This window comes from Rhynchophorus ferrugineus, unplaced genomic scaffold, assembly GCF_030347505.1.
Source record: "Rhynchophorus ferrugineus isolate W39M unplaced genomic scaffold, kcgeb_rfMv2 rfM1, whole genome shotgun sequence".
Taxonomy (NCBI): domain Eukaryota; kingdom Metazoa; phylum Arthropoda; class Insecta; order Coleoptera; family Curculionidae; genus Rhynchophorus; species Rhynchophorus ferrugineus.
The window spans coordinates 37,587,208-37,610,563 of NW_027472580.1; the positions used below are offsets into that span (position 1 = coordinate 37,587,208).

Here is a 23,356-nt window from a genome sequence, read left to right on the forward strand (position 1 = left end):
GAAAGTTTATTTTGAAACAGTCCGAATATGCCCTTTGTGTCTGTATGTGTTTTTTTTACAAGAAAGGTACTGGATCAGGGGTGGGGACCGGAAAATAGCGATTTTATAGAATTCTTAATTCATATATTGTTACAGAAAAACACCGATAAATATATACTAAATTCGTTTCATCTGCATTGTCAAGAAAAGCTAAATTGTGTTTATTTTGCAACTCAATGATAAATGAGAACGTATGTTTTGTACGATTTTCAATTAAATAATGTTAAACAATACGATACAATTGTATGTCGGAATAAATCAATGTTTTATTCATCTTTATATAAGGTTGTTTCTGTTTTAGGAGTAGCAGCAATGAATTTCAAGAAAAAAGTATAGTAAGTTTATTATTGATTTCTTTACTCCATATAAATAATCAGATTGTTATATTTACCTATCTCAGAGAGCGTTATTATTGCATTTGTTAAAAAAAGAATGGTGATTTAATTTTAACATATGGTTTAGATAACTAGAAAAAAATAACACGCACTAAACGTCATGTCTATATTATTATTTATTGTTTTTTAATCAAATAGATGCTTAATCTCAATTTTATAACATTTCTTTAATTATAATAATTAATATTAAATTGTAATAATTTGGTTTTACATTTTTCTTGTCTTGTATTTTATTAATTTATGTTTTATATTGCAGTTTAGTGGAATACAATTATTATTAAACATTACATATTTTTGGAAATATCTATATATTACTTTATTTGTAACGAAGAAATTCTGAAGTGTTAGGATTTTGGGGTAAATTTGGCAATGACGTCAATAATAGCTAGGACTATTTACGAATTGTGGCAATAAGCCGAACGTCTCACTCTCGTTGATGTTCGGTTATTGGTAGTGGGGGAGAACAAGACGCGTGTTCCGTCTGGCTGTATAGGAAATCAGTTTACCATCAGTTGTTTCCATTTAATATAGAGTGTAGGATGTGGCTTGTCCTTGTGCCAGAACGTCTGAGCAGATCCGATCTGCCGCTTCGGGAAGTTGTGGTCGCCTAAAGGAATTAATAGTGTTGTCCTATCGATAGTTTACTTAGTCTAACCCGGTTGTGCTAGTGCTGATTGAAATACCAGAAATTGTGTCGTCCGAAGAGCCCCAGTGTATTAATCCTTTTACTGCTGTGGATTACCTTGTCAAGATGGCCTTAGCCAGGTAAATTATTGAAATTTTATTTTATTCACTCAACAATTTTTTCCAGAGTTGTCAGTATTATTTTGACAATTAAAACAATTGTTTTCCGCGGACTCTCGGTTCCAAACAAATCATTATTTTCCTTAATTCCTGCACATTCCGTCTGGCCTGACCTCGTCACAGCCTAATTTTTTTAATATAGTCGAGGGTCGACGCGATTCTCTTGCTTCCAATGATGCCAACCATAATTCAAGAAATACTACGGTTCATACATAACCTCATTTCGATTGGAACCATTTAAAAAGTAACCCTCGGTCGAATTTGGGGGTGAATGGTAATCGAAACGCCTGTCTGCTGTGTATTTTGTGTTCTTCTTCTTCTCATGGAGTGGACCCGCTCTCTCACTTTGTCGCTCTCGTTTGTGTGTCTCCGTTCGAACAGATCGAGGTTACTACACGGTGTCCTAAATACAGTTGTTCTAGTTTCGAAGATTTTAATTTTTTTTATTTCGTTTATTTATGCGTGCAATTCAATGAATGTATGTGTGTACATGTTCTAAGGGATTGTCAAGTAATATATATGTTTTAGCAACTTGTCAGTTGCTATTTAACAACCTGGGCTCTATTTTATAACGTGTATCATATGGTGACGGAGATGTACGATTTTTTTAAATTTCAACTATAAAATCTCGTTTATTTTTGATGTTGGCTTAGCCTACATTGACTTTCTCGATTTCTAGATAAGGACGTTCCAATTTAACAATAAAAAAATCTATTAGCGTTTAATGTCATACTCGCTCGATTTATATAAATGTCTTTCAATAAAAAAAATGAGAAATTAACACTTTCGAAGAATATAGTAACAATGATAACCTTTTTGCTACAAACTATTCAATTTGTCTTTATAAAAAATATATTGTATATTGTGCCTGTTATAAATCTGAATAAGCATTCAAAAAGGGCAATATTTAGTTAAGAACTAAATACGAGTAAGGCACACATTTAACCTTGATTTACTCTCCTTACATAAATGTAATTTCACCTGGCATCTCTTTTTATTATTTGTTATGTATTTTCTTCTGGGGGTGCTGAATAACAGCTGCACCTAACTCTCTACTCCTTAACTCAGGTAGATCTTATTCAAATTTAAACCCAAAAGTTTGTAAAACGTTTTTATTCAGTATTATAATAGAAATCTCAATTTTTTTCTAAATTTATTTTTAAAATGCCACTGGAAATCTCGGTAACTAAATAATATGTTATTTATTGATATGACGGACATTAATTATTCCTGTTTATTTGGCATATCTTTTAATATAATTTCTTTTTAGGGGCACAGCTTTTTTCAACATGTTTATCATTTTTCTTCATATAAGATCTATTTAATTTTTAGACACGCTAATCTTTTCCCACGGGCTGTTCTGTGACCCCGAGGTCAGGTGAATATAGATGGCGGATAAAAATTCATAACGCAATTGATTCTATTCCGGAGTTAAATGACGATTTACAGAAATAAATTGTATATGTGCAAAAAATTATCAAAACATACTGTGTATAACGCCACCATTTGTCTCTAAAAATGGATACTTTTGTTTAATTTTTGTATATATGTACAACTTAATTTTAACATTATTATTTATTGCGATAAATTGTATACATTTGATTTAATTTATAAGTATTACCTGTCATTAGCCATTATTTTCTGTGGTTATAGACAGTATCTTATAAATATTCCACCCAGTAAGACTTCTTTGATTGTTTCTATATTTTATATTTACTAATTTTTAATAGAACAAAAATCATTCATTATTAGCTCGGTAGTAGCCCTTTCTCTTGACCAAATTTTATATTCCAAAAATAAAAAGATTTAACAAATTTACTAGAGACTAGACACTTTAATTAGGCTTTGTACTAGACTCTGTAACAGATTGTTATACTGTTTACTAGACACTATTTTAAGTAAACACACAATATTATTTTTAAACAATAATTTTTGTTCGCCTTTTTCTCTCTTTTGATGAGACTTTGGCTACAGAGATTACCTTTGTTAAAGTTAGAAGCTAAGGAGTAACGTGGAACAAATTTTTCGGAAATAAAAGAAATTGTGTTCATGGATTACCTCCCAACTGGTAGAACAACTCATAAATAATATAGTAATTGATATATGGATGGGATATTGGATAGGGAGATTTACAATAAAAGACCCGGTTTTCGGTCAGACTCGACTGTTCAACGACTGGATCAATCTCGACATTTTTCTTAAGACAACGAATTGGTTGTGTGTCATTGGAGTAATATTGATTGTAATTTTATTCATTTCCATGAAAAATAGACCATAGTTTACCATATTGCTGCAGTAATAATTCTAATTGAGTAATTTCTTAATTACGCAACTGAAATTATTTAAAAGTTGTGTTGCTGCTTTCTATAGGCGTTTCTCTATATGTTGTCGTCGCCACTCGGAGAAAATCCGATGGAAACCCCTCGATGAAACCTTTTTCGAAACGATCCAAGCCGATTATTAATCCACGAATCCTCTTCGCGATTTCTACGCGCTTCTGTGGCAAAAGGTGAAATCTGATTCACAGATTTCACCGACGGTGGAGGCGATCGACTTTCAAATTTCAAAAAATAATCTCGAACATTGTTGTAATAGAATCGACCGCCCAGCGATTCCGGACGGAAGTTGTTGGCAACGTCTCTTCAATTCCGTGTTGTTGTTTTCGAGCCCATAGTAAATATTCGCCTTATCTGTTATCGTAGGTTTTAATGCGACTAAGATCGCGGAGCCTGGGCGAACGCTCGAGATTTGAACATGATTCTAATTCTAAACGGGCGGAATAAGCGGAAAAGATGGCACGAGATGCCATCGGCGGACGATGACCGGCCACGAAGGCCTTGGAGACCCTCTGGGAGTCCATCGGCCCCAAGAACAATACGACAGCGATGCGACGTTGCCGAAATAGCTGGGGGATTCGTAGAACTTGCCTAGATAGTGTTACGGCCTAGTAGATAACAGTTTTTAAAATTCGTTCTTCGTTTTTAGAATTCAGAAATTATTTTCGTGCCACCCCATTATTATTGTTTAAATAATTATCTGCTCTAATTTTTGTAACAGAATTAACTAACAAGGAAACATTGGTGATAAAATAAGATAATCCATAATATGAGGACCTTCCTAAAACCAAATTATATGACATCTCTATTAATTATCACTTTTATATGCATTCATTCATATGGATTATAAATATATAAATTTTTTGCTATTCAAAAAAAAAATTATCTAACAAGACAAATGTACTGTATGGTCAGGAATAACAAGCTACATTTTTTTAAAATCCCTAAAATCTAGTATTTGCGACAGTTATTGTCACACCAACAATTTTAAGTTTTTTTGTTATTTAAAATACATTTTTAACTATAATATTAAAAGTTTATATTCTTAAAATACAAAATTATTTCATATTTAACATTAATTACTATTAGATAATATGATTATGTATGTATTAAATACCTCAAGTTTTATCACAGCGTTTTTACTGGTTGACTATAAACCCATTGTACATAATATAGTGCCGAACATGGGAAGTAAAATATTAGACTACATGTGAATGAGTTCATTTAACTTTATAAGAACATTTTTACAAATTTAGTAATACATAAAAAATGACTTTTAACTGTATTATTTATATATTTTAGAATAAAAGAAATTAGATAAGTTTATAACATTATAATATATACTTAAATAAAAGTATGAGCGAACTTGAAAAAGACTATATGAATTGGGCCAGATTGAAATAAATAATATAGATTGCTTATATTTTATATAACTAGACATTATTTATTCACTGTATATGTATAACCTATGTTTTCAATAAATTAATGTTTTAAATCGCATCAGGTTCATATGCAACTAACTTGATGTTGAAGCATCACTGACAGGCTTCACTTTCCACTAAGTGCCATTTCGTCGAAGTGCGAGCAACAATTTTTTCAGTGTACTGAAAATTTCTCAATTTGTACAGAGTAAATCGCATGAAGAAATTGGCAACCATGCTCCATCGACTTCTACATGTAAATACTGGTTTCGACGTTTTAAAAATGATGAATTTGACACCGAAAAAAATGCGTTCTGGACAGCCAAATAATTGAAAAAACCATCAATGGTAATCGCTATCGACTACAATTAATTAATGTAATATGAGCAGAGACCCAACAATGTTACTCTCCAGCATAGCAACATGTTGTGAAACTGGAGAAAACATACTTACAAACATTAAAATGGGAAGTGCTACCTCATCCGTCATATTCTCCAGTCCTTACTCTTTCTATTTACTACTTGTTCCGTGACCTGCTCTAACAGCGCTTCACTTCTTATTAAGATATCGAGAAATAGTCGATTCGTGGATAACCCCCGAATATACATTGTTCTTTCAAGATGGAATCCGTAAATTGCCTGAAAGGAAAAAAGTAGTGGCTATCGATTGACAATACTTTCAATAAAATACATTGTAGGGATTTTTCACAATAAAGCTTTGAATTAAAACAAATCCTTTTAAACTAATTTATGGCTCTAATATATTAGGCAATGTATACTTTGTCTATAATGCGATATAAATATAGATTTCATAAAATTAATAAAAAGCTATTGATTTGTGATATAATAATTCAAATATATTGTATACATAAATTGATAAATTATGATTAGTCAATATGCTTTAAATTACTGGTTACAAAATTGATATGAATTAGATTTCGTAATATTAATAGAAAGCTATTCATTGTACTTTTATAATGCTTTGAAATATGAAGTAGATGAGTTGAAAAATTATTAAATTATATTTATTTTAACCAAATTATTAGTTATAAATACTAGGCTATACAAAATTTATCAAAAATATTGCCTTTTAAATTACCTTGAATATTGAAAAAATGTTTGAAAAGGAGCTTATTTGTACATTATTATTCTTATCGATGTTGTTCTATATTAACCATACTCCTTTCCGTCTTGCGGTATCCGTTTACTAGAAGAAAACCTTAAAAATATTATTCATCACCACGCGGTTTACTGAATTCCACCATATCAACTAAATTTATACTCGTTAACCTTAGAAATCCCACATTATAGCACCATTACGTTTTTATCGAAACTCGTCGATTATTGTTTTTTTTTTCGAAAGGACGCTCTCGCGTTTTGTTTGAGTGTGTGTACGATTTTGTCAGTGTATTTTTAGCGATTCGAAATTGACCTTCGTTCAACCTTTGGTGCTTTCCGGTCAAAAGATGTGACTTATACCTTGGCATGAAATTATTTAAACAATAAAACGGCAACCAACGGCGATCCTTTCGCAAGGAGTGTGGACCTGGACAGATTTTTAAGCAAGCGGCGTTTTACGTCAGAAACCGGGCAGATTCAAATACGGTTGGATTAAGTACTGTACTTAAAACGGTTTTAAATATCGTCCAGTGACCGATAGCGGATACAACCAACAGAGCGTCATCTTTGGACGAATAAGATACGTCATGCGAATTTATATAAGGTGTGCATTAATAAATATTGCGTATATATTTTATTTAATTCAACTTAAAGTACGTTTGACCAACATTAATCAAATCATATAATAATATTAATACTAGTTTAAACTAGTTCTGTTAGATATTTTCCCAACAAAACGTTATGTAAGTGTAACTTGAGAAATACACGACTTAAACCGAGAAACAATAAAAATGTAACATTTAGATGAACATTTTATGAAGTCCTTTCAATAAAACAGCCAATCTACGTCATAGATGATGTCGAATATACTACAAACGCAGTTTGTAAACATTTAAAATTCATTTTAAACTCTGAGCGGTATTTTCTTTCTCATTTTACCCTAGTTAAAGAGGGACAAAATGCTGTTTTGTATGTCCCACATGTAACCGAATCAATCTATAAAATTCTTCAAAAGTTTGTGACAATAATTAGAGGTTACAGACTGGCAAATGTTGGATTCCAATTTCAAAGTTTAATTTTATGTGGCGACGTGCTGACGACATAAATTTTTTTGACGTGCTTGGGCTGTTTTATTGGACATAATATATATACATTTTAACTTGTTATACTTTTTGCAGTGGCGTTCAATGATATCTGTGTGTATAGTAAAAAGTGTAGTAAGAGCATCGTCAACTGAAGTGTTCTATCTATCGGTTTTAAAGCTTGAATAGCAACAATAATCAAAAAGGGAGTCATTAAATAAATAATTCGATATAATTGAAATATTCGCGATTTTCATTTTTCTGTTGATTTTTTTCACAATTTCTGACGGCTTGGCAGCCGTTGTGGTTAATGCAACCATCCCAACCACTACCACCAGGCTAGGTAAGACCAAATATTCTCTAAGTTTAGGCCACTTGATATGATTAAAATGCCACAGAGATCCAGTCCAGATAATAAAAATTCTGACATGTCATATTTGTTATATGTCTTTCCAATTTTTATATTCTGCTAAATGGCGCGTACGGCTAAGTTTAACCTCTGCCACTCAATATTATATTGTTGTAAATTAAAACGCTACCTTTTGAGGAAATTCGGTAAGAGCTATATTTTATGTTAGTGTAGTTCTTATTTTCGATCATAGTTTTTTTTTGCGGGTGGGCGAAGGTACAGGCTATCCTCATAATTTTATTAGAACTATAAACTGTCCGGGATAACGGCCACATCCATCCCTGTGGCTTTTTCTTTCGTTTCCATCTGTTTTGAATGGTGCTACGAGTAAGATCAGTGAGTGAGATCTCAGCTACATCGGTAACCAGTCTGGGTAAAGCCTGATGGTCCATAATTTTAAACCATTATGTGAATGATATTTTATTTTGATAATTTGACTTTCCTATTGTAATATTCTGCTAAGTCGCGCGTACGACCAGGTTTAAACTCTGCCACTCAATATTTTATTGTTGTAACTGAAAACGCAGCCTTTCATGGAAATTCGTTAAGAGCTATTACATTTCATTTTGGTGTAGTTGGTATTTTTGATCATGTTTTTTTTCAAATAACTGCCATTCGCATGTAAAATGAGTGACTTTTATTGGCAGTTTAATATTTTTTATATGTACTGTATAAACTTGTACTTCAATTCACCCTTTAATGAACTCGTTTTAGAAATATCAGTATTCCAACATTATTATGAAAGTAGTACACGTACTATATATACACAAACTAATTGAGTCTTTAATGTTTTATTCATGATCCTCAAATGTGTTAATTTAATGGCCAATGGTCTAAACTTCATGAGATACATCACATTTTATTATTTCTATTGATCGATCGTTTAAAATTCCAAAACTTCTTTGAAGTTTTCAAATGATTAGATTTTGAAATGATTTATATAGAACAAAATTTCCCTTATAACTATTATAATTCCTGGACGTGTGTGTACAAAAACAAAATACAAAAACTGTATGCCTATTATTAATTTTGAACAAGTTATATTTGATATTTCAAAATAAAAGAGAAGTAAAATGAGTATCTTATATTAAATATATTATATAAATCAAAATATATTGTGATCTAGTTATTGCATTATATGCTTGGCCAACAAATAAGTGCCGCCGCGAAACATCAAAATATGAGGTAATACCACGAATAAAACGATTTCATTTCAAAAATACAGGCAATAGTCTATTAATATAATATATAACGTGTTAGTTCAAACAAATACGCGTTTTTTTCCTGATCGTCATTGTCGATATTTTCGTTTAATAAAAATATTCGCGCCTATGATAATTATTCTTAGTGCGTTATAAATAGTGTATTATGACCAAGGTCAATATAATATTTAAAATAAACAGATAGGCCGAATCTACTGGGAAGGTCGAATGTACAAAACACACTTTTACACATTTTTTCGTTTTCCGAATTAAATAACGCATTTTCGAACGTGTTATTACCGTTACTGGAGGGCTAAGTTTATGTTTGCTCGACAAAATTATCCAAACTAGATGGCTCTTCGCTGTTGACAAGATTATTGCGTTTCTGTTAATCTAATATTGCATTTGAAAATGCGGAACGATAGTTTAAATATTGTTTAAATATTGATATTAGATTAGCAGCTTTAAACAAAGTTCAATATAATTTTGTTCTAAATAGCCGATGCGAAGTGCTTGTTAGAAACTATATATCGTACCGTAATCTTCAATGGAAGCTAAAATACATATTTGTTTGAGTAGCAGTGTTTTAAGTTATCCTTGAAAGTCATTACATACTTGTTGAAACTTGGTGCTGTTAAAGTGTTGTCCACTGTCCGATTTTAATAAATTTCAACTGATATTATTAATAATGATTATAATTATTAATTCCGCTATATAACCTATCCATCGTACAGAATCAACTTATAGCCGCAATTTTACATCGAGTGGTTACTGTGACTGTGATAATGAAAACCCGTAGAAAGAAGTCTTCGAAAAGGGCCAAATCATTCATGTAGAATATTCACATGACTTCCGCTTATTCGTCACATATCGTTCACATGCATATTGTTCAGTTTGGGCAAATCGGTTAACATCGTTACAGAACGCTGGCCGAAAATGGGCTCAATAAATGATCGAACGGGTTATATCGGAAAAACCCTACTGATTATCGCTGATAGAATAATAGGGATGGGACGGGTCTTGATAGTTCTCAACAAACCAAACCTGTATTTTATTTCCTTTAGATTCTCACATAATAAATATTAAACCGGGGGGGAAGGAGTCGTCCAACCTATCCTTATTTTTCTTACATAGTGGGGAGAAGTCAAAAACTAGAAAACATCGTCTTACGTAATATGTTTTCCTTTACAACTGTAAATAAACTAAAGTAATGAAATATAAGTAAATAGAATTTAATAATTAATAGCAATAAAAATTTGAATTATATGGCTTTGAAAATGATATAATCACATTTATTTGTATGTCAGGACTATTATACCAAATTATTAGATATTAGATGTTATCGTATAGACACAGACCATTAGTATAATGAAAATTAGACTGATAGAATGAACTTGAAAATGGAATGAACAGTAATTATACTAAATACACCTTCGGTATTAGCCTAATTGTTGTACTGATAACTTTATTACAGTTGTAATTCTTCTTGGAAATTTTAATGAAGTTATTTAAAAAAACTTGTAGGATTTTTAAAATCTAGTCTATCCATTAGAAGTTTGGATGTTTAATTTATCAGTCGCCGTACAGGTCAATATCCGAAATGAACGATTGGTTATTTTTTAGTTATTGCTCGTTGATACCAAAACTATAAACAGTTTCTCATCGTGTTTTTTCAAGTGAGTCCGTCGTTCAAAATAAATATCGTATTGTGTGATGACAGTACGTGCTCAGTGCTTTGTCCTAACCAATGAAAATCAGCAGTGTAGGTGAGTTTCCACGTTTTTGTTAAGTGTCCGCTGATATTTTTTTCTGGTCCATTAATTTGTTATTGTTAACCTTATATACATACTATTTCCATTTCAAGACGTTAAGTGATTCAGTCAGTACAGAGGTAGAATTTATAATATTATGCACATATCGTTTTGATACAGAAATAGGTGCCACTAACGTTGCCACGGATATATAAGGAACTTATTGTCAATAACTCAACTCTTATTTTATGTTCTAAAGAGCTCTATGGTATATCATTGAATTCATCAGATGAAGTTATTTTACTAAGATAAATGTAACAAATGTTTGACAGTGATTTAGAGCGATTATTATTTTTGACTATAGCAAACTTATATCAATTGAATCAGATACCAAATAGATACGCTTTCATTCTTTTTCTTGTTGAAAACTGTATTAATAAATTGACTTTAACTGAAAAACAAAGCTGACTTTTCATCAGGCCAAGAATATTTCAACTCATGCATATATTTAACGTGAAAATGGGGACTAAATTACCGGAATGAATGAAAAATTTGTTGGAATGCGTTTCGAGTGAACGATTCTTGCAGATTAACGAAATAATTTAGTTTAGCACCAATATAGAAAGCCAACCATTCAGAATGCCGTTCCAAAAACCTCGAAAACTATCGACGCTCACTGCCGATCGATTTCGACGAAGTACCGACGATGGCGGCGCTCTCGTTGTTTTTTCCCAACAAGTGCTTCTTTCTACTTCTACTTCTCTTTATCCGCCACCAGTGATGCATGAAGTGGATCCGGTGACGACTTCTGAAATCTAACGGGCTAAAATCGGGCAAATCGGACAATCTAACTATGAGTACTTCTTTGTTGATTTTTTAGTATCAATTGGCGTCAAGTATTACTAGGTCAAAATTTTTAAATTGAATTATCGTTCCTATGCTACATTTCAGGAAGGACATTTAACTATCCGTCGTAAATTGTATTATAAATTTACTAGAAATCAAATAATTTCGTTATTGAGTTTCAGTAGGGCGTTGTTTTTTTGTAAAAATTTCCCTCTATATCAGCTAATAATTATCTTCTGATATCTGGAATTATAAAATGTTTTTTATTCTATTTTTCGGGTCAATATAATTTTATCATAGTTATTCAATAATAATTGTTGAAAGAAATATGAAACTTCATGCGGAAGTTCTCAGAGTAATAGTTATCGGATATCAGTTCGGGCAACTCGATACCGAAATGTATTGTAGTTGCGACTTGAATCTTACCCAGTCTGGAATGACGTATAAGTCACCAAACATTAGTGTATTATTATCTCACTAACATTATTTTGTAATTTTAGTAATTTGGTATTGTTATTTTTATATTTTATTCATTTTGGTATTAATCATTACTACCTTTGTTCCTTTTCCGCTTTGCAAAGAGTATTTAGCATAACAAATACTACAGAGAAGTGAACAATATGTAATATTTGATTGAGTGGTTGAGCGCACAGACGCAGTTAAATAAAATGAATAATAAATGCATTTAGTTTGGTGATGTTTGACTTTTTTGTGGATCGTATTTAGCTGAGAAATACATTTGGCTAAGGTTTCTTTTTGAAAAACAATTAATCACAATGTAAATCCAGTTGTCAATAGTTTAGTAAAATTAATGGATTTCAAATTAACTCAAAATAAAATCAAGCTTGCATCAACAGATCTATATTATAAATATGGTATATTTCAATATCGAAGTAACAGCATAGAATATTCCATTATGTACATTTACATAATATTAATGTATTTTGTGAAGAGAAGATTGACTGTGAATTAATTTTGAGGCATTTTACCTTCACGTTTATGGTTTAGGTCTTGTAGTATTTAATATTAGCACCATGAAAAATAGCTTTTTTATATGTAAAAGCCAGGTTGCTTTTTTCCCATTTCTGTTTTTATAACGATGATTTTTCTTTAATGCAAATTTTGGTTTCTTAAATATATGTCGCTAGTGTAATTTGTGCAAGTGTGCACTATTAAATATTGCATGTATAGTTTAATTAATTCAACTTAAGGTACGTTTGACGTAATTAATCATCAATTAATAATATTAGTTTGACTAGTTCTGCTACAACATTTCCCAACAATAAATTATGCGAGTGTAATTTGAGAAATACCCGACTTAAATCGAGAAACAATAAAATTATAACAGATTTACATGAATATTTTATATAGTCCTTCGTCGAATATACTGCTAGACGGAGTTTGTAAATATATAACATTCGTTTTCAACTCGGAGCCGATATTTATTTCTCATTTTACCTTAGTTAAAAAGGGACAAAATACTCTCTTATGTGTCGGAACATGTAACCAAATGAATCTAAAATTGTTCAAAAGTTTGTGATAATCAGAGGTTATAGACCGATAAATCTAAACCAAAATTCCATTTTGATACGGCAACATTGCAACGTGCTGACGTCATACATTTTGATGACGTGCATTGGCTATTTTATTGGACAGAGTATATATAGTCTGTTCAAAGTTATTTTGTACATACGTTATCTAAATTTGTGACATCAAAACGTCGCAATGTTTTTTAGTTCAGTTTGGCTTTGACATACAACAAAATTCGAATCTAAATAAAATAATTGAAGGGAAATGTTTTTTTTAATAGACTATGTACATTTTAACTCCTTACACTATTTGCAGTGACGTCAATGACATGTGTGTGTATATAGCAAAAAGTGTAGTAAGACCATCGCCAACTGAAATATTCTATCTATCAGTTTTTTTTAAGATTTAATAGCAAAAATAATCGGAGAGAGTCCATTTTTTAAATAATCTTTTGAATTTTCCAATTTAGTAGCCCAGTCATACCAATAACCAGGCTGGGTAAGACGAGATCTCTAAATTTAGGCCAGTCGATAGGCTTAACATAAAATGCCGAGAGCCCCAGTCCAGATAATAAAAATTGTGATATGTCATCTTTGTCACTTGTCTTTCCAATTGCTGTAACTGTTGTATTTTGCCAAATAGCGCATACAGCCAAGTTTAAGTTCTGCCGCTCAATAATTTATTGTTGTAAATCAAAACGCTTCTTTTTGTGGAAATTCGGTAAAAGTTATTAAATTTTATGTTGGTATAGTTCATATTTTCGATCAATTTTTTTTCAAATAAACGCCATCCGTATGTAAAATAGGTTACTTTTATCGATAGCCTACTAATATCTTTTAATATGTGCCGTATATAGTTGTATTCTGATTGACCTTTTATTGAATTAATTTCAGAAAGATCTATATTCCAACATTATTATAAAAGTAGTAAACGTACTATATATGTTATGTAATACAGTCCTGACTTAACGAGTGAGACTGGTTGGTCTGTTTTCTAACAGATCTAATAGAATCCTTAGTGTCCTTTTGAATCGCCGTTGAATAATCACCTCTTCTTCCCGTAAAATAAAACCATTTTTTTTCTGTAGTCTGTATAATATGCTCATTATACTTCATGTAAACGTGAACTTATCGTTCACAATTTCAGTTAAAACATTCAGGGCATAGTATATTTTGTTTTTCAAAACCAAACTATTTTTGTCAGCCTAATATTAGTATTATTATTAAATTTTGCTTTCTTAAATGTATCTTGCTATAGTAATTTGACGCGATAAATTCGTTTGATTTGAACCAATTCCTGGTTTTCAAATTCCTTCGGTTTATCAGAACATTCCTTCTTTGTAGTTAGTTATCATTTGGGTATGTTTACTGTGAGTCTTGGTATGGCCTTTGATGGCCTTCGTGTTTTGATAGCATCATCTTCGTATTTAAGAAAAAGATGTTGTTTACCTTTCAGTAAAATGACAGAACTTTATATTTCTCTAATTATATTATCTTAAAAATTTGCAGTCAAGTATCTTCAAAGTTTGTCTTATTATGAACAAACCTGAGTCACATTAAATTCAAACAGTCAAGGTAGATTGCACTATAAAACTGTAGAGTAAAGCGTTAAATTTTCTCTTCGCATATGTTTTCTTAATATTAGGGCAGATGTTTGAACTCATATGCATCATGTAAAACAATTATCTGCAGCAAATCGCCCGTGGTGTTCTCGTTTTCCCGTGCACCAAATATAAACTATCTGAATTTTTATAGAAAATCAGTTAGAGCTCGGTTTAAAAACGAACACGTGAAACGCGAAGAGAGCAGTGGTCGCTCGCTCGCTCGTCGACCGCCTTTTTTTTTCTGTTTCCTCATTAGAAGGGACAATTTTTCACGTTGCCTAGGTACTTTCGTGTACCTAGTGAAATCTCTTCTGGTCTATTCCAACATTAGATATACCCACTTTCTCCGGTCGCCGCCAGTACGATTTCTAAAAATAATAAGGTAGATCGAACCGATTGCGATCGTCTTTTGTTTTTCGTTAATGAATTTCGTTCGGTTTCGATTAGTGTTTATGTAATGCGACTTTTCCCCGACCATCGATGTTTTCACCATGCAGAGTAGAAAAAAAATTGTTCTTGACAAGTTCTTGATAAATAATACATTCGTCTATATAATTTTCTACAATATTCCTCACTTTTTCGTTTCAAAATGGATTTTGAAATTTTTGAATATTAATAGTTGTTTTCTTTCTAAATCAGCGGACAAATGCGTTTTCAAAAATATGTAGGCATTTCTTTCTGCTAACTAACTATTGTCCATTTGTTTTTTGCATAACTAGCGAAAATCAACGCAAAACAGGAGAGACCACTGAAATATTTTAAAATATACAAAATATAACCTTTTATTACTGTTCATCTAATGACATCTAACAGTCATCTAATGACCTTTTCCTGACCAACTTAAAAATTAGTCGATAATTTTTATTCATGATTTTGAAGATTTTGTATTTGAGATGTCATTTGTAAATCAAAACGGCGACATTTTTTGTGTTTGAGGTGTATTACTCATTTTAATCCAACCTACATTTTCTAATTCTTTCTCGAAGTTATTCAATATTCGGACTGATTGTTTTCAGTATTTATTGATTTTATTGTGAAAGAGAAAGTTAAAAACTTTTGCAGTAACTAATTATAATGAATCATTATTGTTATTTTTACTGATCATTTCGCTGCTTGCTTGCTGATTTATTTTTTCGTTTGTTTCATGCACTTGACATCATCTTTTAGATGATAGCTAATTTTTTATTATTTTTACTATCAGACTGAATATCTAATTATTTTAATAGGTTTGCTTGCCCAATAATTTTTCTTATTCAACTATTAAATTGTATATTTTATATTTTTACAAATGTTAATATATAATGGAGAATCATGTTAGCAAATTTTACATTAATTGATTATAAGTAATTTCCTATATTTCAAAATTATTTTAGTTATCCGCAATTAATTCCACTTTATTTTTTTCGTAAATTTGTTTTCTTCGTTACATTTGTTGTTTATGTTCTATTTCGTTTTCAAACTTTGAAATTTTTTACTTTCATAATCTTATTGTCATACCGTACGAGCATGGTTGGGTTTTCTCCCATTTTGAATAGTTTCTGTGCAGGTATTTTTCTTAGGGTCTCCAATATTCCGTAAAAATGTGGCCTTTTGATTGACCCCGCCTTCTTTTACAGTAATAGGGATAGATTGATTGTGCCCATCACAATATCTAACAGACTCATTGTTAAAGGTACTAAAGTTTATGGGTTTGTGCTTCTAAGACTTAATATAAAATTGAAACTCTGTTATTTTATTATTATTATCATATTTTAAATATTCTTATGTATTTATTTTACAATAGGCTGTTGATATTGTTGGGTGATATTTCTCCTAAATTTAATTCGATTTCTTATTTGCCATTTTATTTGTAAATTTATATTACCACATTGTGATGGTCCCCAAAATAACTTTTTATTGCTGAGTTGGGTTGTTTCTTCTAAATCGTTGTGTGCATTGATCATAAAACTTAAAAGCAATTCTACAAATTACCTAGATCTTGTTTATAATATAAAGGTATCCCTTTTTTAGGTAGGCCATAAGGCATACATTTTAGACCGTGGCAACTTTGTAGCTTGTCACTCAGTACCTTTTTGGAAGCCAATTCCTTTCAGTGTCGTAGCGAGGTTTATTCTTGTGAGTGTGTTTCTGTGAGTGTCATGGTGTCGTCTTCCGATAGCGTGTTCGAGCTGTTGCTTCAGCCACGGTAAGTCTTTATTTTCTAACTATATTTCTCTTCTCGACTACATCAGTATTCTGTGTTTCTCAAGGGTGGTCTGAATATGAGTGTGAAAGTAGAGTTGTATTGGTAGAGGCAAAACCCCATGTTTTAGTTTCACTTTATCAAAAATAAAATTGATTTTTCTATTTAATAATATTAAAATCAATTCTACTATACACTTGGTTTGTTGAAGGCTGAGTTTGGCATCCCATTTACTAATGAACTGAACTCTTTTTTTTATTTTTTTTTTTTCAATGTTTATGTAGGACTTTAAGAAATATGACTACCAATGTAATGGCAATGTAAATGTTCTTGTAACATTTTATTATTATATCGTGTCGAAAATAAGGCAAATTTGAAATTATCAAATTTAAACAAAAGTATCATTAAATATTTTTGCAATGAAGAGAAGCAATTTTTTATTAAATTCCTACACCCAATCAAAATATTTACGTTTGACGGTAGTTGTTGAATAATAGAATAATCACAAAAATATTGATTTATAATAATAATATACTATAGAGAGATTATTAAAAATAGATTTATTTTAAATCTAAAACTGGGATTACTAGGATTTTAGCAGAAATAAAGACACAAAATTTCAAAATTCGACATGTTAAGTCAAACACCAATCAGAAGCGCTAGGAAATATTGACGTCACTTGCCGTTCCCTAACCATCATTGTCGTATTCCGTTTGAACTTTTTAACATGTTTCGATTTTATTTGGATTATTTAATTTATATTTTACCATCCAGTGCAGTTACATTATTTCCAACGTCAATTCTTCTTTCATTTCAATTTTCTCAGAAATAACTTTTATTCCGGTTAAAGTAAATACGTAGAATGGCCATAAAGTAATTTTTCAAAAATAGTCATCTAGCTCATTGATCGTAGTAGTGATAATGGTCGTGTTACCTATAATGTCTACCTTTAAAAATATTTACTTCAAAGCATCTATTTTAATTATCTCTCTTGTGACTGAATATATATTTTTCAAGTTCTCTTTATTCGTTGACACAGTACTGTATGTTTAGAAATTATTACCTTGTTTATATGAGGTTTGTGTTCAAGTTTCAGTGTATTTGCCCTAGTCGAAGCGGTTTCAAGGTCTTTAAATTTACCATCACTGAAAATACGGCACTGATATCGTTTCTATTTCCATAAATCTCTTGTTTTCTATACCATCGAGCTCCATTATCATGTGCTTATATTAACTACTAATAGTCTTTAGTTTTTCAATGATCGACTAAAGAGCTACGATAGATTGTAATCTACCATGTTTTTGTTTTATTTATGTGATATGGCTGGTCCCACCAATACTTAAACATGAACATTTTCGATTTTTATATCATCGTAATATTAGTTTTGAAGTAGTTTGGTTTCAATGTTTTAATCAGTTGAAATCAATCAGTCAGTCATGTTTTCGAGAGATTTAGCGTGGTAAAAGGCTACAAGTACTCAATTGTATAGATTTACTTTATTATCTATCAATAGATGCGCTATTGCATCGACGCTACGTGTTAGAACACCCAGAATATCGTCCTAATAACAATACACATTCCTAATTAAAATATTTTTATGTATAGAAAAAATGTTAAATTGTACATTGAATCACGTTTACCGAGAATTTATACAATTCACAAAATTACCAACAATTTTGTGTCTATATGTTTACTTGGAATTAAGATAAAATAATGCGTTTTTTTACCAGAATTTCGTTGATTTGTTCATGTCGTCATAGTAAATGGCGAATTGAAGGTTCACAATTCATCATATCATATATATATATATATATATATATATATATATATCAACCTCCACGATTATTTTTATTTGCTTAGCCTCCTTTACTTTTAATACCTAAGCATAATTTATATATTTCCGTTATTATTTCTTTTTGGACTAAACCTGTGTTATCTCGCCAGATAACAAACAGCCTTGGTAATCGCAAATTTCACAGGCCCGCCCGTTCAGTTGATTCAAATCTGTTCGGTGGCGAAGTACCGCGTAGGTGGCTCACGATCATGTTGAGCGACATGGTTTTATCATCGATATTTAGGGTGCCTGTAAGGTAAACCGTTTGATTCTATAAATCGAGTCGATTGATTTGTCTCGTTTTTGATCTGATTTATTTCGATGTGGTCTTAGCGTTTATTATGTGTAATTTTGTAGTGTATTCTGAATATTTGTTTATATCTTTCTTAATCTATTTAATTGTCATGTGTGATTCACCCTAATGGTCTAGTTTAATCATCTTTTCTGTGTCCTTTTTGGCTAATTTTGTGTCTGGAATTGGATGAGGTTTCTGTTTTTATGTATAGAGGTTGACAAGAAAATAATTTTATAATATTAAATTAAAAACAGACTGTAGTTGTCCTAATGTAGTATGAATATTGAATTATTACTGTTGCTGTTTTTATTAGTCATATTTTTATTATGATAAAATGTTTAAATTACAAAAATGTTTGAATAAACAATAATTGGAATGATGATATTATTGTAATAAAGGTACGTAATAATTTTATATCGTTTTCTATAGTAATACTGGAATCAATTACAAATGTTATTTTATTAAATGCGGATGATAGATTTTGAAATACGCACTACGGTTTTTATAAGCCTATTGTATTGCCCATGTATGAGTCAGGACAAATAATCAGATATTTGTATTGCTATTATTTCATGTAAATTTATAATGAAATATCCTAATCAATATTTATATAAATAAATCATCTAGTCTTTATATATATCAATATTTTAGACCAATTATAATTCCGCAATGACAAGGACTTTGGTTTTCTTTGTATACTTTTCGTTGCTGGAAAAAATCTCAAATTGAGTTTAACGAATATTTCGCTTTGTTTTAACTTTAAACAGGACGTTGCCCAATAACCTAGCCTAGTTTTTTGTGTATCTGTCATAGTGATCGATCGGAAAGTAGGCTAGAAAGAGTGTGAGCGGCCGAGCGCGGCAGAAGAAATGTCCAACAAAAAGTGCCCTCCTACGCGTAAAAGTGAAACTACCGACATTGTTGAATAGCTTTTCTGATCTGATCGGGGTCATGCGGCTGGCGCAATGTAAGTTCGGCGCCTACCAGGGTTGCACTGAAACTATCTCGAACGATATACCCACATCACATACTAAACCGAAAGAAACAGCCATAAAATTGTTTGGAACAGTTACCATTTTCTTCCATAATGATCTTAAGTGATGTGTCATAAAATTTAACCTCTTATGAGTCGGAAAAGGTTCTTATAATTATTCAAGCGTACGGAATATCAGAAAAACATGTATTATTCCAACTTTTGCCTCATTTACTAACATGAGCTTCCAATATTCATCCATTTATAAATAAAATATGTAGATTAACTATCCATCTATAACCAAATAAACTGTTTATGATTTCGGGTACCTTTATAAAAATTAAAAAAAAAATAGCTGCTCGGCTAGGCCATGCGGCATCGATTAAGTCAAATAATAATCGGGTTAGTTGGTCGATCGTCACGTCTTAGCAAAATCACATTTTTCCTATATAATCGTCTTTTTGTCATTCAATTAGATGCTCGAACACAACAATTAGCTATGGATATTAAGAATATTAAATAGATGTGCCATTTGTAGTTTAAAAGTGAAAGAGCGCTGCCTACGGTAAATTAAGGAGAACCCTTAACGTTATGGGCTTAAAGGGGTGTTTTAAATCGCAACGCTTTTTTAAGCCGCTGTTACATTTTTCTGTAAGATTTGTACAATAATCAGAATCTGATGAGATGAATGGGAGTTCTTGAAAAGCGCAAGAGTCGTTAGTTTTTTTCGTTTGAACACCGTATCTTCGATTTGCCATGTGGTTCATGCATCTGCAGGTAAAAAATCTTCTAATTTAATTGAATGTCAGTGTACTAAAATACTCTACTTTCCAGGGCTATTGCATTGCTAATTGTTGTAGTTTTTTGATATGTAATGTGTCACTATCAATACGTTTTGTTATGTACAAATTTGTAAAATAATATTCGAAACGGAACATGACTCTTTCGTTCAATTCTCCAGATCAGAACATCAGATCTTCAACTATCTCGATTCAAGCGAGGACGTTGTCGACTGTTTTAGAACCGTCACTTTGAAGTTGTCCTTGCTGCACAGCGTTGGTAAATTGAAATAAAGTACTTTGTTTGAATGAATTTTATTCCGTGTAGACTTATAAACGTTTTGTTCATTGGCTTTTGACGTGAAGGGTTGGGGGGGTATCGAAGACTAAAAAAAAATTTACAACTTTTTTTTAAATGTATAAAATCAAATATTTATTTCAAACAATCTAGTAAATCAAAGATAAATATCTAACAAATCCATTGTGAAATGTTGTGCTTTTCTTTTGAAAATTTAGCCACCAAAAAAAAAGTTCTCATCGTGGTTTAGGATAATTTGTTCTGAAAATAAAAAACAAATATTTTTATTAGATGTATACATCTCGTACTTCAAAGGAAAATAATTGAAATTAGGATTTTTGGCAGAGTTCTGATCAAAAAAATGCATTTTTGGGCAAATTTTCAACACGTTGATGAAAACGATAAAAAATACGATTGCAGTTGCGATAAAATATACACTCACTAGACAAACTAGTTCAAACACTAGACAGTGTTATTTTGAAAAAATTGTGAAATTTTAACCGGCTTTAAATCAGTTCATAGCTTTTTAAGAAATAATTTCCACCAACTTCAAAAATAGAGTTTCGAGAAGGACACGATTGAAATTTTAAGTTGAAATAACATATAATTTTTACAACGTTTTCGACGTCAGCTTTTTTCGGCTAAAAGTATGTAGTTTAAGGTTCTCATCATCTTTTTCCACATCGTGCATAAAAAGCAACAAAGCTGAGATTCCTTCGTTGAAAATTTCCCTGCTGGACAAATAGAAAGATCTCAGTTAGTTTTGAACCAGCAAGAAGTATTTTTGTCGATCGATTTTTGAGAAAAATTATCGAATTTTTTCTTGATCAATTCTTCCTATTTTCCATAATTTCCAACTTATATACCGAAATGCTTATTGGGAATTTTGTTTTGATTAAATCGAGTTATTTAATTCCGGGATTGTTTTCTTTCCTAATTTCAACTTTGAATGAAAAGTATATTCGTATGTCTATATTTCTAGATATATTCAATTCGTAAACAAAACTAATTTCAAGCTGCCAACAGAATTAAATACTGATATCAGCTGTTTAAGCCTAGTACCCCCACCAATTTGCCACCGTCATCCTATACCGCGTCGTCCTGTGCCGATCGGCGGCGGATGCTCCGCTGGTACACGAGGAACAAACAAATGAATTAACTATTTAAAAATTATCTTAGTGCGAATTAATACAAGGCCGAAAGCTCTCGCGAATCATGGCGGCAAGGTTAGAAGGTCGATTGTTTTTTGTGCGGTAGTATCGACGAAGTCGCGTGGGTGCCGTTATGTTTTAATTTTATTTTGCTGTAATTAGCCATTATTATGATGTTATCGTTTGCTACGTCTCCAAATCGGAATGGGGGAGTTGTTCTGTGTGTTGCTTTTCCGTATCATAAATCACTAAAATGTTCGAATAACTTTTAGATTATTTACATGCATTATCACTTCATGATTGCTGCATATATTTTATGGAATTGTCAAAAAGTCAATTTTGGAACAAAATTTGTAATTTACATGCTTTTAAGAGCCCTAATTTAATCACAATCGGATCAGAATCGCTATGTAGAGTTTATGATAAATTTACTGGCTTTACCATTTTGGCAATGTTCACGTTATGCAGCAAGTATTCACCCTTAATGTAAGTTCTGCGTTTACAATATCACTAAGTTGGCTAAAAAATCTTTTTGCCTAATTTATTTTGATTAATTCATACTTACTAACCATAATATGATAAATACTTTTTGTCCGGTGTATCACTTTGTTCCCCGTCGTACGCATGTTTACAGGTACAGTGAATATAATGGTTCTAATTTTGGGCTCTACAGAATCGACAGATATTGATTGTTCATATCTGCCCTAACATTTTTAATAACTGTTCGCCAAAGTAGTCAGTTTTAAATATTCGACTGATTCCATGTTTTTCATCCAGTTACATTTAAATAGACCTCATGAAATATATCGATTTTGAAGAGTTTTGATTGCTAAATTTCAAGCCATAGTTCAAATATAATCCAAGTTCGAAACAAACAAGATTCAAGATTTTGGTCTAGATAATAAAAAATGTAAAATATCTATTATTGACCTTGTTTTATTCCTTTTATCCTTATTTTTAGAAGCAAGATAAATATTTTACATGTTTTTTTATTTCCATCATGGAGAATAATTGTTATATATTATAACAGATAACTTCAGGCAAGAATATCAAAATATTTCATTATAGGTTTGTTCTTCATCTACCGCATTTGCGTCCATTTGCCATCCCACCAGCCTGATTTTATATATTATTTTTAGATTACTTTTAGTTATATGAAAATAATATCTGATATACATAACAAAATATTTTTTGTAATTTGTTTGCAATTTTTTGTACCAAACAATTTTGGAAAAAGGTTCTTGATTTCTGCTTCTTAATCAGTAAATAGAATTATAAAATAACATGTAATTGTAAATAAAGTGTTTA

At 31.2% G+C, this 23,356-nt stretch overlaps 1 protein-coding gene across 4 annotated transcripts in view; it reads left to right on the top strand.

Annotated features, from left to right (window-relative positions):
• Positions 1–23,356, top strand: part of rdx (BTB/POZ and MATH domain-containing protein rdx) — a 37,348-nt gene that overhangs the window by 461 nt on the left and 13,531 nt on the right. Inside the window, exons 2-3 of one of the 4 annotated variants that reach the window (XM_076404165.1) lie at positions 341–374; positions 966–1,199. The exons of 1 other annotated variant lie outside the window; for it this stretch is intronic. In XM_076404165.1, the coding sequence (XP_076260280.1) occupies positions 1,186–1,199 (14 nt within the window). In that variant the 5' untranslated portion in view covers positions 341–374; positions 966–1,185. Of the gene's footprint in view, positions 1–340; positions 375–965; positions 1,200–18,707; positions 18,809–23,356 lie in introns of those variants that run through there. 2 more of the 4 variants (XM_076404173.1, XM_076404157.1) reach the window with 2 other exon arrangements.